At 48.1% G+C, this 13526-nt stretch overlaps 1 protein-coding gene across 2 annotated transcripts in view; it reads left to right on the top strand.

Moving 5' to 3' along the window:
* Gorasp2 (golgi reassembly stacking protein 2) overlaps positions 1-2418 on the top strand; it is a 30217-nt gene extending 27799 nt beyond the window's left edge. For both annotated transcript variants that reach the window (NR_027343.1, NM_027352.4), the window contains one exon: positions 1351-2418. Coding sequence is in view for 1 of the 2 variants with exons in the window: in NM_027352.4 (NP_081628.3) it covers positions 1351-1676 (326 nt within the window). In the remaining variant the exon portion in view is untranslated. The remainder of the gene's footprint in view (positions 1-1350) is intronic.
* Positions 2419-13526: the final 11108 nt, after the last annotated feature.

Below are 13526 nucleotides of genomic sequence, written 5' to 3' on the forward strand. Positions count from 1 at the left end.
TTGCATGCCTTACCCTCCTAAGACATTGCTAATAAAAACATGGATTCAGGAAAGCGAGGCCTCCCGTTCAGTCTTTTCCAGAAAGAGCATCTCAGCTAAACACATTTCAGCTACTTCTAATCAGTATCCATCTTTTATATGGAGAAGAAGAAAGAAGTCCATGACCCGGCCTTCTGCCTCCCTCCCTTTCTCTACACCCTGGTAGGTTTGGCCCCAGGCAGGCTACCATAGGATCAGTGGAGTTGCACTGTGCACTGAATTTGACAGTGTGGTACAGTCACCTAATAAAGATGCTTGAGTCCCCTCTCTTCACTTCCTGTTTAAGGATGCTACCCACAGGAAATGCTGGTGACTGCTCTGTGCAGTCCAGGCCTGGTATTTTTGTTTTTCTGAGATTGGAGGGGCAGGCGGAGTCTCACTGTAGCTGGCCTGGATTAACTTCCTGCCTCAGCCTCTCAAGTGCTAGGACCACAGCTCTGCACTCGGGCCAGCTAAGTGTTCTGGGGGTTGACAGATGGTTTTATAATAGTAACCCAGAGCACCAGCTGCCAGCAGGTGGCTCTCAGGTCATATGCCCAGGTGAAAAGGGAGCAGCAGTCCCCAAGCCTGCTCCTGCTGACGCTCCCTGTGACTGCCCATCATGACACTGCAGTGATCACTCCATACTGAATAGTGGTTGTCATTGTCACACTTCTGACAGGTTTGCATTTTTTACATCTTCAGTGCCAGGGCTGAAGAACAAGGGACCTAGAAAGCCCCAGCTGCACCGACCACACTCCCTGCTTCTTTTCCCTGGGGCCCATATTCTTGGTCCCTCTGTCTTTAAATGCAGCAAGCCTCTAAGGACAGGACAGCTTCTCCAGCCAGTGGTGTCCTGGACATACCCCGTACAATCCGCCTTCCCTTTGCTCTTTCCTCTCTGAAGATCTCCAGAATAACGCACCAAGAGCAGCACAGGCAGTGCGGGGCCTCCCCAGGTGCAGGGCGGCTCCCTTGAGGCAGTGCTGCTGCTCCTCCACAGCTCCTCCTCTTAGCTGACAAGAGGCGCCTTGCCTGGGCAGGATCCTCCTAGCTCACATCCAGCCAGCGCCCTTGAACGCCAGGGAGCACTGCTTCCCATGGCTCTGGAGGGAGCTGTTGTCGCATCGGCAGACTCCTGAGTGCAGGGCTGAGTACACGGAGCTTGGGCCTGGAAAGCTTTTGGCCCCAGCCTCCAGTTAGAGGTCAGCAAAGGTGGCAGTGAGCAAAGAGCTCTGCTTCGGCTGCAGGCTCTCAGGGGCAGGTAGAGGAGCTTGATGGCCGTGCTCTGGTTGCTGGGAGAATATGTGACCTCTGCTGTTTCTATCCTAGGTTTGCCACCTCTTCCCTCCTTGCCTCCCCGAAACTTACCTGGCATTGCACCTCTCCCCATGCTGTCCGACTTCCTCCCGTCATTCCCTTTGGTTCCAGAGGGCTCTTCTGCAGCCAGCGCAGGGGAGCCGCTGTCTTCCCTTCCTGCCATGGGCCCACCTTCTGACCCTGTCATGACTACTGCAAAGGCAGACGCCTCTTCCCTCACTGTGGATGTGACGTCTCCTGCTTCCAAGGTCCCCACCACTGTTGAGGACAGAGTCAGCGACTGCACCCCGGCCGTCGAGAAGCCTGTGTCTGATGCAGATGCTTCAGAGCCTTCTTAACTGGGAACCAATGTTCAGAACCGACGTGGTCTGTTTAGTTAACCACGGGGTCAGGTCTGGAATCGCAAACTACCATTGATTTCATACTAGTGTGTACCGTATCTGTAGGTGTCCTGTACATAATTCTAAGGGGAAACTACGCAAGAGGCTGAGGGCTTGCCTCCCACCACGTCGGGGGGTTACAGCCGAGGAGGGCAATCTGAGAATGTGCTTGTATTTTAAACAACCAAAAAAAGTTGTCATGGGTGGCTTGCTGCCAGGCATCTACTGCCGTTCTGGGAGGTTCATCTTTGGAAGAGAGATGGCGGGGTACCCACTGGGTTCCCTGTACCACTGCTATGCCTTGTGTAAGGAAATGAAATATTTTATGCCTAGTGCCCACATGCAACATTTCTTGTACTTTGTAAGTCGTTTGCAAGAACACAGACCACCTCACTAAACTGTACAAGGAAACAAGAATTTACTGTTGGTCTCTGTGAGTCGCATCTCTATTACGGTTTACACAAAACTCCCAGTTGCAGATGTTTTGTTCCGGTCCATGGCACACTATTAATTGAACATCTTTTTATTCTGCCTGTACACAGATCTTGTTTTGAACTCAGAATTATTCAGACACCATTTTGTAGCTGCTGCTGTTGCTTTAGATGCCTGTGGTAAGATGGCATTTAAAGAGAAAGAGAGGAGCTGCGCTCTGTAGCTACTTAACGGTATCGCGGCAATAAACTCCAGTCGCTTTACGGTCTCCTTGTGTTCTAAGTGGCGAGCGTGTACTTCATGTGTGCCTCACATCTCTCAGGTCAGCCTGTGGTGGGTGTGCTTTTCTAAGTTTCCAAGCGATGCTCCATCGAGTGGGACTGATGTCCTGGGTGACGGAAAAGCATCTGACAGCCCCCTTTGGAAGTAAGGTGGAAGCAGTTTGTTGACTGTTGACCTGGTACTAGCATAAAGATACCCACACCGCAGTGGTGGCCATTGCTGACTCTGCCAGAAACCCAGCCCCTCTCCCAGGATGCATTTATAGAGACACAGGCCTAAAGTCAGTGATGTAGAAATCTCCACAGTCCCAGCACTGGGCATCCCTGAAGCAGTCTGGCAGCTCATGAGCCAAATTGGCAAGTTCCACACTCAGTGAGAGACCTGCAAAAACAGGTGGTTTTTTCTCTCTCTCTCTCTCTCTCTCTCTCTCTCTCTCTCTCTCTCTCTCTCTCTCTCGTGAGAGTCTATGAAGCCCCAGGCTCTGGGGGAGAGAGCCTGGGGGGGTGGGGGGGTGATGGTCAGTGAACTCTACTTGAAGTGCAAAACTGAGTATTCTGTTCAGGAAATCATGAGTCTCTTAAGTGTTGGGGATTAATCCCAGGGCCATGAGCAAGCTGGGTAAATGCTTCCCCAGTGAGCTCCTTAGTTCCAGTCATTTGAGGGCAATGGTAGACCCTGTAGTGGGTTCCAGAAGCACAGATTTAAGACTGTGTCCTGGTCAGTATGCCACTCTCTTTGATAAGCCAAGAAGAAACCTTGTGGGGCCCCAATTTAAGTGCTATAGTCAACAATGGTGGAGCTATGTAACAGCCCCTGGTGGCAGGCGGGGGACACAGTCTTGTTGCTCAGGAAAGCCAGGGCAGTAATGATGTTGGATTGGGCTGGATTAACCTCAGAGATCCTTGAAGTACAGTGATTTAAACAATAAAGTTCATTTCTCCCATTTAGACAAGTTTCCAGCCAGCCAGTGGTGCTGGCAGTACACTTCAATCCTTTAGCTCCAGCACTTGGGAGGCAGAGGCAGGCTGAGTACTGTTTGTGGCCAGCCTGGTCTACAGAACGAGTACTAGGATAGCCAGAGCTACATAGAGAGATCCTGTCTGCTCCATCTGCATGTGTGTCCACCCACAAGGTCATGGCATGGTCTCAGATGACAGGTGGAAACCCAGCCACTATTAGCCAGAAGACAGGCGTTCTTACCCTTTTGAGATCATGGTAGAGAAGTTTGCAACACCATCATAACAAAATCTGCTGACGAGCCATGCAGCCACAGAGAACTGAGGGGGGCTGGGAAATGGAGCCTTTGGTTCTTGTCCACCCACACCCATTAGCGGAGAGTCACTGGGGAAGTCAGCGGGCGTGTACAGTGGAATCACTTGCCAGTATTTGAGGAAAGCAAGACTCTGGAGGGGAAAGCACTGGGAAGGGACAGTGAAGTGACATTTGCAGGGAAGTGTGGCAGTGACTCTGTGTGTGTGTGTGTGTGTGTGTGTGTATGTGTGTGTGTGTGTGTGTGTGAGGGGGGGGGGCGGGAGTGATGGTCAGAAGGTAGCTTATGGGAGTTGGTTCTTTCCCACCAAGTGTGTTCTGAGGATTAAACTCAGTTATGAGACTTAATGGCAAAGTCCTTTATCCGCTGAGCCACCTCACCAGCCAAATTTACCCTCCCTGTTGATTTTTGTCCCTTTTGGGGTTTGCCCATGCTAAAAGGATGACTTCAATTCTTGGTCCAGCTTAGTGAGTAGATGAATGCATTGAGTGAGGGTGATCAGAGCACTCGTGGGTGGCCACTTGTGGCACTCACCCAACCTGCAGGACATGTAATAGCTCCATCTCCTCACCCCAGCAATTGTTCACTGTTGTTATAATCTTGCGGTGGGGCCTGTGGGTTCTTTAGATTTCAGGAACTTCCTCCCTCTTAACCGCTTTTGCTTACTTCCAGATTCTTAGGAGCAAGTGTTTCACTGTGCATGACAATCACCATGTAACACGGAACCCTCCACCCCTTCCGCAGCCCTTAGGTTCTCTCTGCTCCCATTTCCACTGTGTTTCCTGAGTCCAGAGGAAGGCAGTATATATGTTTGGTTATTTTCCTTCACCTGTGACTGAGTATTAGGCCACTGTGCCACAGCAAGTCTCTGGTTAGAGGAGTTTAACCAGTTGAGTCTAGAGTACACCACCCCTTGTGTCTTAGTCAGGGTTTCTATTCCTGGACAAAACATCATGACCAAGAAGCAAGTTGGGAAGGAAAGGGTTTATTCAGCTTACATTTCCACATTGCTGTTCATCACTGAAAGAAGTCAGGACTCTAACTCAAGCAGGTCAGGGAGCAGGAGCTGATGCAGAGGCCACGGAGGGATGTTCTTTACTGGCTTGCTTCCCCTGGCTTGCTCAGCCTGCTCTCTTATAGAACCAAGACTACCAGCCCAGAGATGGTCCCACCCACAAGGGGCCTTTCCCCCCTTGATCACTAATTGAGAAAATGCCTGACAGTAGTTGTATCTCATGGAGGCATTTCCTCAACTGAAGCTCCTTTCTCTGTGATAACTCCAGCTGTGTCAAGTTGACACAAAACTAGCCAGTACACCTTGTACTAAGTCTCCTTCTGTGAGCAGCTGACAGATTGTAGTTATCTATGGATGGAAAAACCAATAGAGGCAATTTGATGTATCTGATGTGACTTCCTCCTCTAAGGAAGACCTTAAGTCCAATGAGAAGGGAGTTAGTCTCACCATCCCAACAGTCGTGCAGCTGTTACACCAGTAGGCACACTTGCCCTGCATGGTAGTCCAGTTCAGCATATATAGCAAAGCAGGACTCTTAGGGACAACTCTCTCCCAGCAGCCCTGCCACAGAGAGGGGGCTCCCAGCTCAGTTACAGCCTTATTTCTCTATGTCCTTCGGCAGCGTTTCCAATAAGGACTTAGCTGCCTAGTGTGGTGTGCACCAACAGTAGTGGTAACAGCCTTATGGTTTGTGGGGCTTAGGGGCCTTCCCTTGTACTGGCAATTTCCTCTAAGCACTTTATGGCTCCTGGAAGTTATTTTCACACTCATACAGAGTGCCTGCCTTTATTTAAACCCCTTCAGTCTGTCTTCACTGGATTTCCACAAGCTTTTACAACCCAGTAAGATACCCGTGGTTTGAATAGGTATGACCCCCCCCCCCCAATCATGTGTTTAAATACTTGGCCCATAGGGAGTGCCACTATTAGGAGGTATGGCCTTTTGGAGAAAGTGTGTCACTATGAGTGAGGGCTTTGAGGTCTCCTATGCTCAAGTTACTCCCAGAGTGGTACACAGTGTCCTGCTGCCTTAGATCAAGATGTAGAACTCTTGCCTCCTCTGGGTACCATGCCTGCCTGCATGCTGCCATGCTTCCTGCCATTGTTAAACCTACTAAGCCTCTGAAACTGTAAGCCAGCCCCAGTGAAGTGTCTTCCTTTATGAGAGTTGTCATGATCATGTCTCTTCTCAGCAATGAAACCCCTAAGACAGCACTAAAGGGTTATCATGATATAAAGAAGTGCTCTCCCAGTGAGCCAGTGACCTCTTTGAAGGCACAACACTGTTCTAGGTTATTCTTGGATGGCTAAGGGGATACTAGAATAGAAATGCTGGCAAGGTCAACTATTGTTTGATCAAAAGAGCAGTGCTGGGTAAGAAAGAAAGCCTGGATGCCAGGCCCCATCCCATTAGCCCCCTCCCCAGCCTCATTTTCCACAGTCATCTTCCATAAGGCGCCGATCCACCTGGCCTCCTGATCCTAGGGCGCTGCTGCCACCCTGGGATTGCTGTGCATCTCTGATGCAGGGATCACACTGTGAACCCTGAGATTGTGTTCTTTATTGGAAAAACCTGTTGCTAGTTATGGTGTGGCTTAGCTTTAGCACACACCTTTAAGCCCTCTAGCTGCAATACCCTTAGTATACACCTGTAATCCCAATGGAGATAAAAATTTGTAGAAGGAAACAGCCACGTTTGAAAGTGATGTTGTGCCCTTCTCGTGAACCTCAAAAAGATCAGAAGATCACCAAGGAGCTGACGCGGTGCTCAAGCGTGAGTGTGGGCCGTGCTGCCGTCTCTGGAGCAGCAGAATGGGAGGGTGTAGCCGAGCTTAAGTACTTATTTGTAGAGGTAAGCAAACAAGGGGGTTTCAAGCCTGGCACACATTTGATGGGGGGGGAGGGGCTGCCTTATGGAATTTTGTTGACCTTAACATAATTAATTGGCTGGTGCTGGAAGCCAAACCACAAACTTGTTCTTTCCTCCTCATTGGTGGTTGTCAGGAAGTGAAGCACCAGGGGCAGGTTTGTTAGCGAGAGTAACCTGGAAACCGGTGCTAGGTGCTAGCTTGTTAGTTAACTGGAGTTTAACCTTTAAGTCAGGTTCTCTAAGATGGAGTCTGAACCCAAGATCTGGTCTCTCAATGTCTAATCGAGAGGCAGACAAAGTGACAAGTCAGAGAAACATTTGACAGAATAGGATGTGACCAGCTCTCAGTGGAACAGAGAGCAAAGTGAGGCTACTGAAGAGAGGGCGGCAGAAGAGGCAGAGGCGGTTTTACTGGGACAGGTTGCAGAAAGAGACCAAGCTAGACACAGGTGAAGGCAGAGTGAGCCAGAGAATGAGAAGGAGCCAGAAGATTAGAACAGACTGCCAGGGTTGGAATGAGGTCAAACAGAGCAATTCAGTGAGAAGCTGAGAGAAGCCAGATGGAATTATTCATCTTGGAGAAGAGTTTTGAGCCAGAACAGTTGAGTTTATTCAGCAGTGAGTCTCAGAGGCTGAAAACATTCTAGGCCTACATAAGATTGCCCAGAGGCCTGAAGCTTCCAGGACTAGGCCTGGGTTATCAGTCAGAGGCAGTAAACCTCCAAGATGACAGTTACAACACCTAATAAAAGATACTTTTACATCTTCCAACCAACGTGGTTAGAAGGAGAACCCAACCTAACTGGAGAAGGACAAAGGCCACCAACGTTGCAGAAAGCAGTGGACATTGGACAGAAATGTCACAGAGGGCATCTGACAGAAAGTTGCAGAGGAAAAATTGGCCCAGGATAGTCTCCAGAGGAAGCATCCATTGTTTGAGTTTATCCGGATGCCCAGAGAGACCTGGAAAAGTCTGAACTGGTAGGAGCCCCAAGCCCAGAGCAAGAGAAGACACAGGACTCTCTGAGACGGAGAATAACAGTAAGCCACCCCCAAAGACAATTTTAGTTTTATAGACAGACTCTTCCTGCATTAAAAAAAAGTGGGAAACTCCATGTCAGATCCCTTGAGAGCAAGGGTAGGACTTGCAGCACTCATTGCAATTTTAACCACTGGAGTAAACCCCTCCCTACTTTCAGCTGTGGTCTTTATATTTTTTCTCTCAAAAAACATTGAAAGAAAATAGTTGTACAACAAGAAACATAGCTACAATAATACACAGGCTCGAGATACAAGAGACAGAGGAAGAAAGAGATTGTGCTTAATTGTGAATCTGTGTTATGTATTGAAATTGATGATGAGGATAGACAGCCCTTGGACAGTGAGTATGAAGCCTGGTTCCTGGGGTGGAGCTGGGTATGCAATGCCTACATGTGCAGTTTATGTGTAGATTCATAAAGATCTAATTGTACCTGGATAAACAGAGTGGGAAATAAGATCAGCTGGCAGACACTGGATTGCAGGGAAAAAAAAAAAAAAAAAAAGCCCTGCTGAATTGGGCCAACCTGTGTACTTTAAAGATTTGTTAACATCAGAATGGAGGTCAGGGAATGTGTTAAAGATTTGATCTGGGTACTCAGAAAGACAGAAACACAGAGAGAAAGCTGATCCCTCTGCTTGGGACAGCTCAGCAAACTGGCTGAAAAATGACAGATCATTCAGCAGCCCTGCAGACTGAAAACCGTGATGCATCCATGATGTTGATGTCGAGGGACACATGATGTCGAGGGACACATGATGAAGGCAGCAGTGATGAGGGATCATTCCATCAGTGGATCTTCCTGAGGACATAACGACAGTTACTGTGGGATGGATGACTGTCTCTGTTGAAATAGTTTTACTGTGGTAGAGATAAAAATCTTTCCTTTTTATTTAGAAAATGTGGAAACATTGCAGGATATTTAACCACACTGTGAACCTCAAGATTGTGTTTACTGGAAAAACCTGTTTCTAGTTGTGGGGCTGAGTACACACCCTTTAATCTCAAACAGTGAAGGTAAAGTTAGTTTGTAAAAGGAAGCACTCACATTTGAAAGTGGCGTCTAATTGAGGGGCAGACAAAGTGATGAATCAGAGAAAGATTTGACAGAATAGGCTAATGCCCAACTCTGACAAGAACAGGGAGAAATAACGAGGAGGGCAGGTTTACCAGGACAGTTGTTCAGAGACAGATTGCAGAGAGAAAGAGCAAGGTAGACACAGGTGAAGACAGAATAGGCCAGAGAATGAGAAGGAGCCAGAAGATTAGAGCAGATTGCCTGGAGTCCAAGCAAAACAAAAACTCAGAGGCAGAGGGAGAAACCAGATTGAATCAGTCAGCTGGGAAAGGAATTGGAGCCAGAACAGCTGAGTTGAACCAGCCAGCCAGAGCTCAGAAAGAACTAGGAAGGGCTGAGTTTATTCAGCAGCAACTCTCAGAGGCTGAAAACATTCTAGGTCTAGGTAAGATTGAACAGAGGCTGGAAGCCTTTGTCTAGGCTAGCAGACAGAGGCAGTAAGCCTCCAAGACAATTACTTCAGGCAAATACAATTTACTGTTACACATCTGTCCATTCCTGATGGCAGTTGGGCCAGCCAGTGCTGCTCAACCCAGCTCAGGGCCATACTCTTGTTTGTCATGTTTGTCTCTAGAGCCAGTGCCTTAGGTTTTGACAGGCTCCCAGCTAGCATCATGGCCCTTGCTGTACTGCACTCAGCCACACCTGGCTGCTTAAAGGAACAATCTCTCCCCGACTATACTTCATGCAGAGGATAAATGCATACTGCATACTCATGAGGTAACTATTCCTAAGTCAAGCTTAATGTTTTTTACCTGTGCTATTTTGTCATTTACTTCTTCTCCTGTTGAATCCAGAAGGTCATTAGCACAGCGTTTGAGTCCCTGTAAGCCATGCCACAGCTGCCTTTGAGCACCCAGACAGCAAAGCTGCTTTGTCCTTTCAACTCACTTTGATTTAATATTTTACAAATCTCATTTACATGGCTGCCCAAATCACATAGGCCTTTCAGAACATCTCCTTTCTTCTACAGTTCAACCCCCCCACCCCCCATGGGGTTCAGTAAGACTCCTGAAGCTCCGAATCCAAGGTCCCTGATGCATCAGTCAGGTCTGGTGAACTGGAAATCAAATGCTGTCCTCATGTTTAATTTCCTCAGTCCATCTGTTCCCCGATGTCCTCCAATCCCTGCTATTATTCATGGGGACCTTAGTCAGTGCTAAGTGTACCCAATGGCTCAGTGATCCACCGGGGACAGAGTCCCCTCGCACTGTGCAGCCTTTGTCTCATGGAGAGGTGAAGACTTGTATTGCTTAGTTTCTCTGATTTCCCTGCACTCAGACTGGTACCTGAGCCCAGCTGGAAGAAGCTCTTTCACACCTCATTTAAAAGTCTTCCTCGGGACTAGGTGAGATGCTCAGTGGTTAAGGGGCCGTGTAACTTTTGCAGAGGACAGGGATTTGATTCTCAACACCAACATGGTGGCTCACAACCATTTATACCTCCAGTCCAGGCTTTCTAGTGGCTCTTTTGAGCTCTATGGGGGCACTAGGGGCACACCTACATGCCATGTAGGCAAACACTCATACACATAAAGAATAGGTCTTTAGAAATGGAGCGGGTGGGTGTTCCTCGATCCAGCAGGTCAGGGTCACATGCTGTGCTGTTCTCTTCCTTCTCTGTACCCCGTGCTTCCCAAGCATCCTGCAAGACATGGCAAAACCCCATCTCATTCTTCCACTTTCCACTTCTGCTGAATCAAAGGCTATTTGCAGTAGGGTGTGGTGCCGAACACCTTTGATCCCAGCAATTGGCAGACAGAGGCAGGTGGATCGCTGTGAGTTTGAGGCCAGCCTTGTCTACATAGAGAAACCCTGTCTCAAACAAAGGCTCTTGCATGTGCCTATCTTTTTACTGTTGCGATCCCTAACACTGCAAGTTCTCTCTGGCAGAAAGCTCAGAGGAAGGCCAAAAAACCATTTTCACAGCCTGCTTATAATTCTATATCCCAAGTGTGTGGGGATTAGAATATATCCCCTAGTCTCTCATCAGTCCTGTACTAAGGCAATGGACCCCATTCATCAAGGAGACATGTGACCACATATTATATAGAACAATGTTTCTCAACCTGTGGGCTTTCACCCCTTTGGAGGTCAAACAACCTTTTCACAGGGGTCACTTAAGGCTGTCAGAAAATAGATATCTGCATTACAAATCATAACAATAGCAAAATATAGAGAGAATAACTTGTGTATTGTATGGATGCATCATCTGTTAATTAAAAATCCTATGGCTGGGCTGGTGAGATGGCTCAGTGGATAGGAACACTAACTGCTCTTTTGAAGGTCCTGAGTTCAAATCCCAGCAACCACATGGTGGCTTACAACCACCCATAATGAGATCTGATGCCCTCTTCTGGCGTGTCTGAAGACTGCTACAGTGTACTTATGTATAATAATAAATAAAACTTTTTTTTTAAAAAAAGCCTATGGCCTATAGCCTATGGCTTAGGCAGTAAATAGGAGGTGAGGCATCAGGAGGCAGAAAGAATCCTGCAATAGAGCAAGGCACAGGAAGATATAAGGGGACGGACACATGGGGCCTGAGCACGGGTGACCAGCCATGTGGCAGAATGTAGGCTAAAGGTTAAAGTAAATGGGTTATCCTTAGTTAGGATTCTAGTCAGAAGAGAGCCTAGCTATATGGTCAAAGTGTTTGTAAATATATTTTGAGTCTGAGTCTTATTTCTGGGAGCATGGGGCTGGGGGGGGGGGAAGAACTTTTACATATAGTGCCCCACGTTGGATGCCATTTGTAAATGAAATTTCTTTAATATAAATGTAGCAGTAGGTTAAACTGGTAGCTGTATTTCTTTACCTTGTGCTTTTCCTCAATAACCTCACAAAGAAACCAAGATTGATTTAAAACTGCACCTCAGTAACTGAGCAGTTAAGTGATGTACTGCTGCGCCTTGTCCACGAGCCCCAAAGGACCAAGCAGGAGCTGACTCTGATGTCATCACACTAGGCTCTCTGTATTCTAAGCTTGAGCTTGGGCTTACTCACCACTGACCCTGACATGGCAGGACAGGTTGGTGAAGCAACCCCAAGCCCTCAACAGGACAAGGTTTTATAGGAAATGGCGAGCAAGCAAAGGGGGTTCTGGCCTGGCAAGCATCTAATTATGTGACTATTGTAAGCCAACAGGTGGGTGTTTGAAGCAAACCTAAGCTTCTGTGCTAATCCTCCCAGCCCCACCCCATGACACTTGCATATTATTGTTGATCTCACTCTTCAGAATTCCAGTGTGTTTCCCCAATCTCTCTCCAGACCTCTTCTTCATGGCTCCAGTCCTCTCTCCATCCATTCTGCTGGTCTGAATCTCCTCCTCTGGTTGACAAATGTCCTGCTCTATTCGCTACTCTGCCCAGCCATTGGGTGACCAGCATTTATTGACAAGGCAGAGAATAAATAGTAGAACTGTTTACACAAATTTGAGACAGGAGATTCTTGGTATAAGCATTACCATGCCTAGTCTGGATTGAAACACGATATGAGGGCAGAGAAATTGTCATTTGAATAACACACGGGTAAACTTTATAGTATATAAAAACATGCCTATAGCAGAATTAGTTATGAAGAAGCAACAAAAATAATTTTGCAGCTGGGGATCACCACACCCTGAGTTGCTGTATGAAAGGGTCAGAGCTTTAGGAGCTCTGGAGGAAGGTGTTCACACTGGCGTCCTCCGGAGGAAGCTCCACTCTCAGATAGCTTAGCCTTGGTTTCCTGTCTTGGCACCGGTGCACTGCAGGGAACACGCAGCCACCACCATACCCACAAAGCACACCATCCCGTATGACAGATGAAAAAGAAGCCACATCAGGACCGCCTCCACAGACGCTCTACACTCACTTGGGCTGGGCGAACACTTCAGCACCCACTGCAGGGGCCTGCAACTTCTCCTCCCAAATTCATTTTGGCTCCCTCAGCCCGTATGGGGGCACTGTGTGACTTTTCCAAGGAAAATGTGAACAAACATCTCTTTGCTCCAGATAGAATAACAATGACAGACCAAAGGGAGTTTCACTTGAATCTATCTTAGGGAACGTGTGAGTTTACCGGGGTCACAGGTTACTTACAGGAACGGCGTGGGGTGGGGTAACTCACAGGTAGCTAGCTACATCAATGAGAAGTCTAGCTCACAATGGGGGCTCATGAAAGCTGAAACCCTGAAGTTTCAGCTCAGCTCAACCTTCAGGCACTAAGAACCCCAGGCTGATCTGCCTAATTGTCAGAAGCAGGCACCCAGGAGACTCCATCCTACCTCAGAGGCCACTTCACAGAAACGTGTGTGAACTGAGAGGAATAGAGAGCCAGGAGCAGGGAGGAGAGGCCCACCACTTTGAGGGAACAGACTCTGGTCACTGAAGAGATCTTAGCTGTGCCTGTGTATCCTCACAGGGGAGCTGCCCAGAATCCAGAAAGCCCCACTGCGCTGCAGCCAAACACCACATACACATGTGTCAACCATCAGGCATTTTCTCCCAGAGTGTGGCCCTCCTTCTCTTTTATGTTGCCTTTTAAGAAAGGGAGCGCCTCCCTCCTCCCTGAAACAAGTTGTTCTATCTCTGGAGTGACAGGCCAGAGAGAGGGCAAAGAGGAAGTTCTCCCGGGTGCTGGGGGGAGCAGGCGGTGAGAACCCCCCCCCCCTCTCTCTCTCTCTCTCTCTCTCTCTCTCTCTCGAGGGCTGATGGTTTGGTCAGCACAGTGCCTGCCTTGCAGGGATGATGAAGTAAGTTTGATGCCCCCCAGGACTTGTGTACAAAAAAAAGCAAAGCATAGCTTTATGTGCATGGTAGTGCACACTTTCAATCTCAGAAT

Source organism: Mus musculus, chromosome 2, assembly GCF_000001635.26.
Source record: "Mus musculus strain C57BL/6J chromosome 2, GRCm38.p6 C57BL/6J".
NCBI lineage: Eukaryota > Metazoa > Chordata > Mammalia > Rodentia > Muridae > Mus > Mus musculus.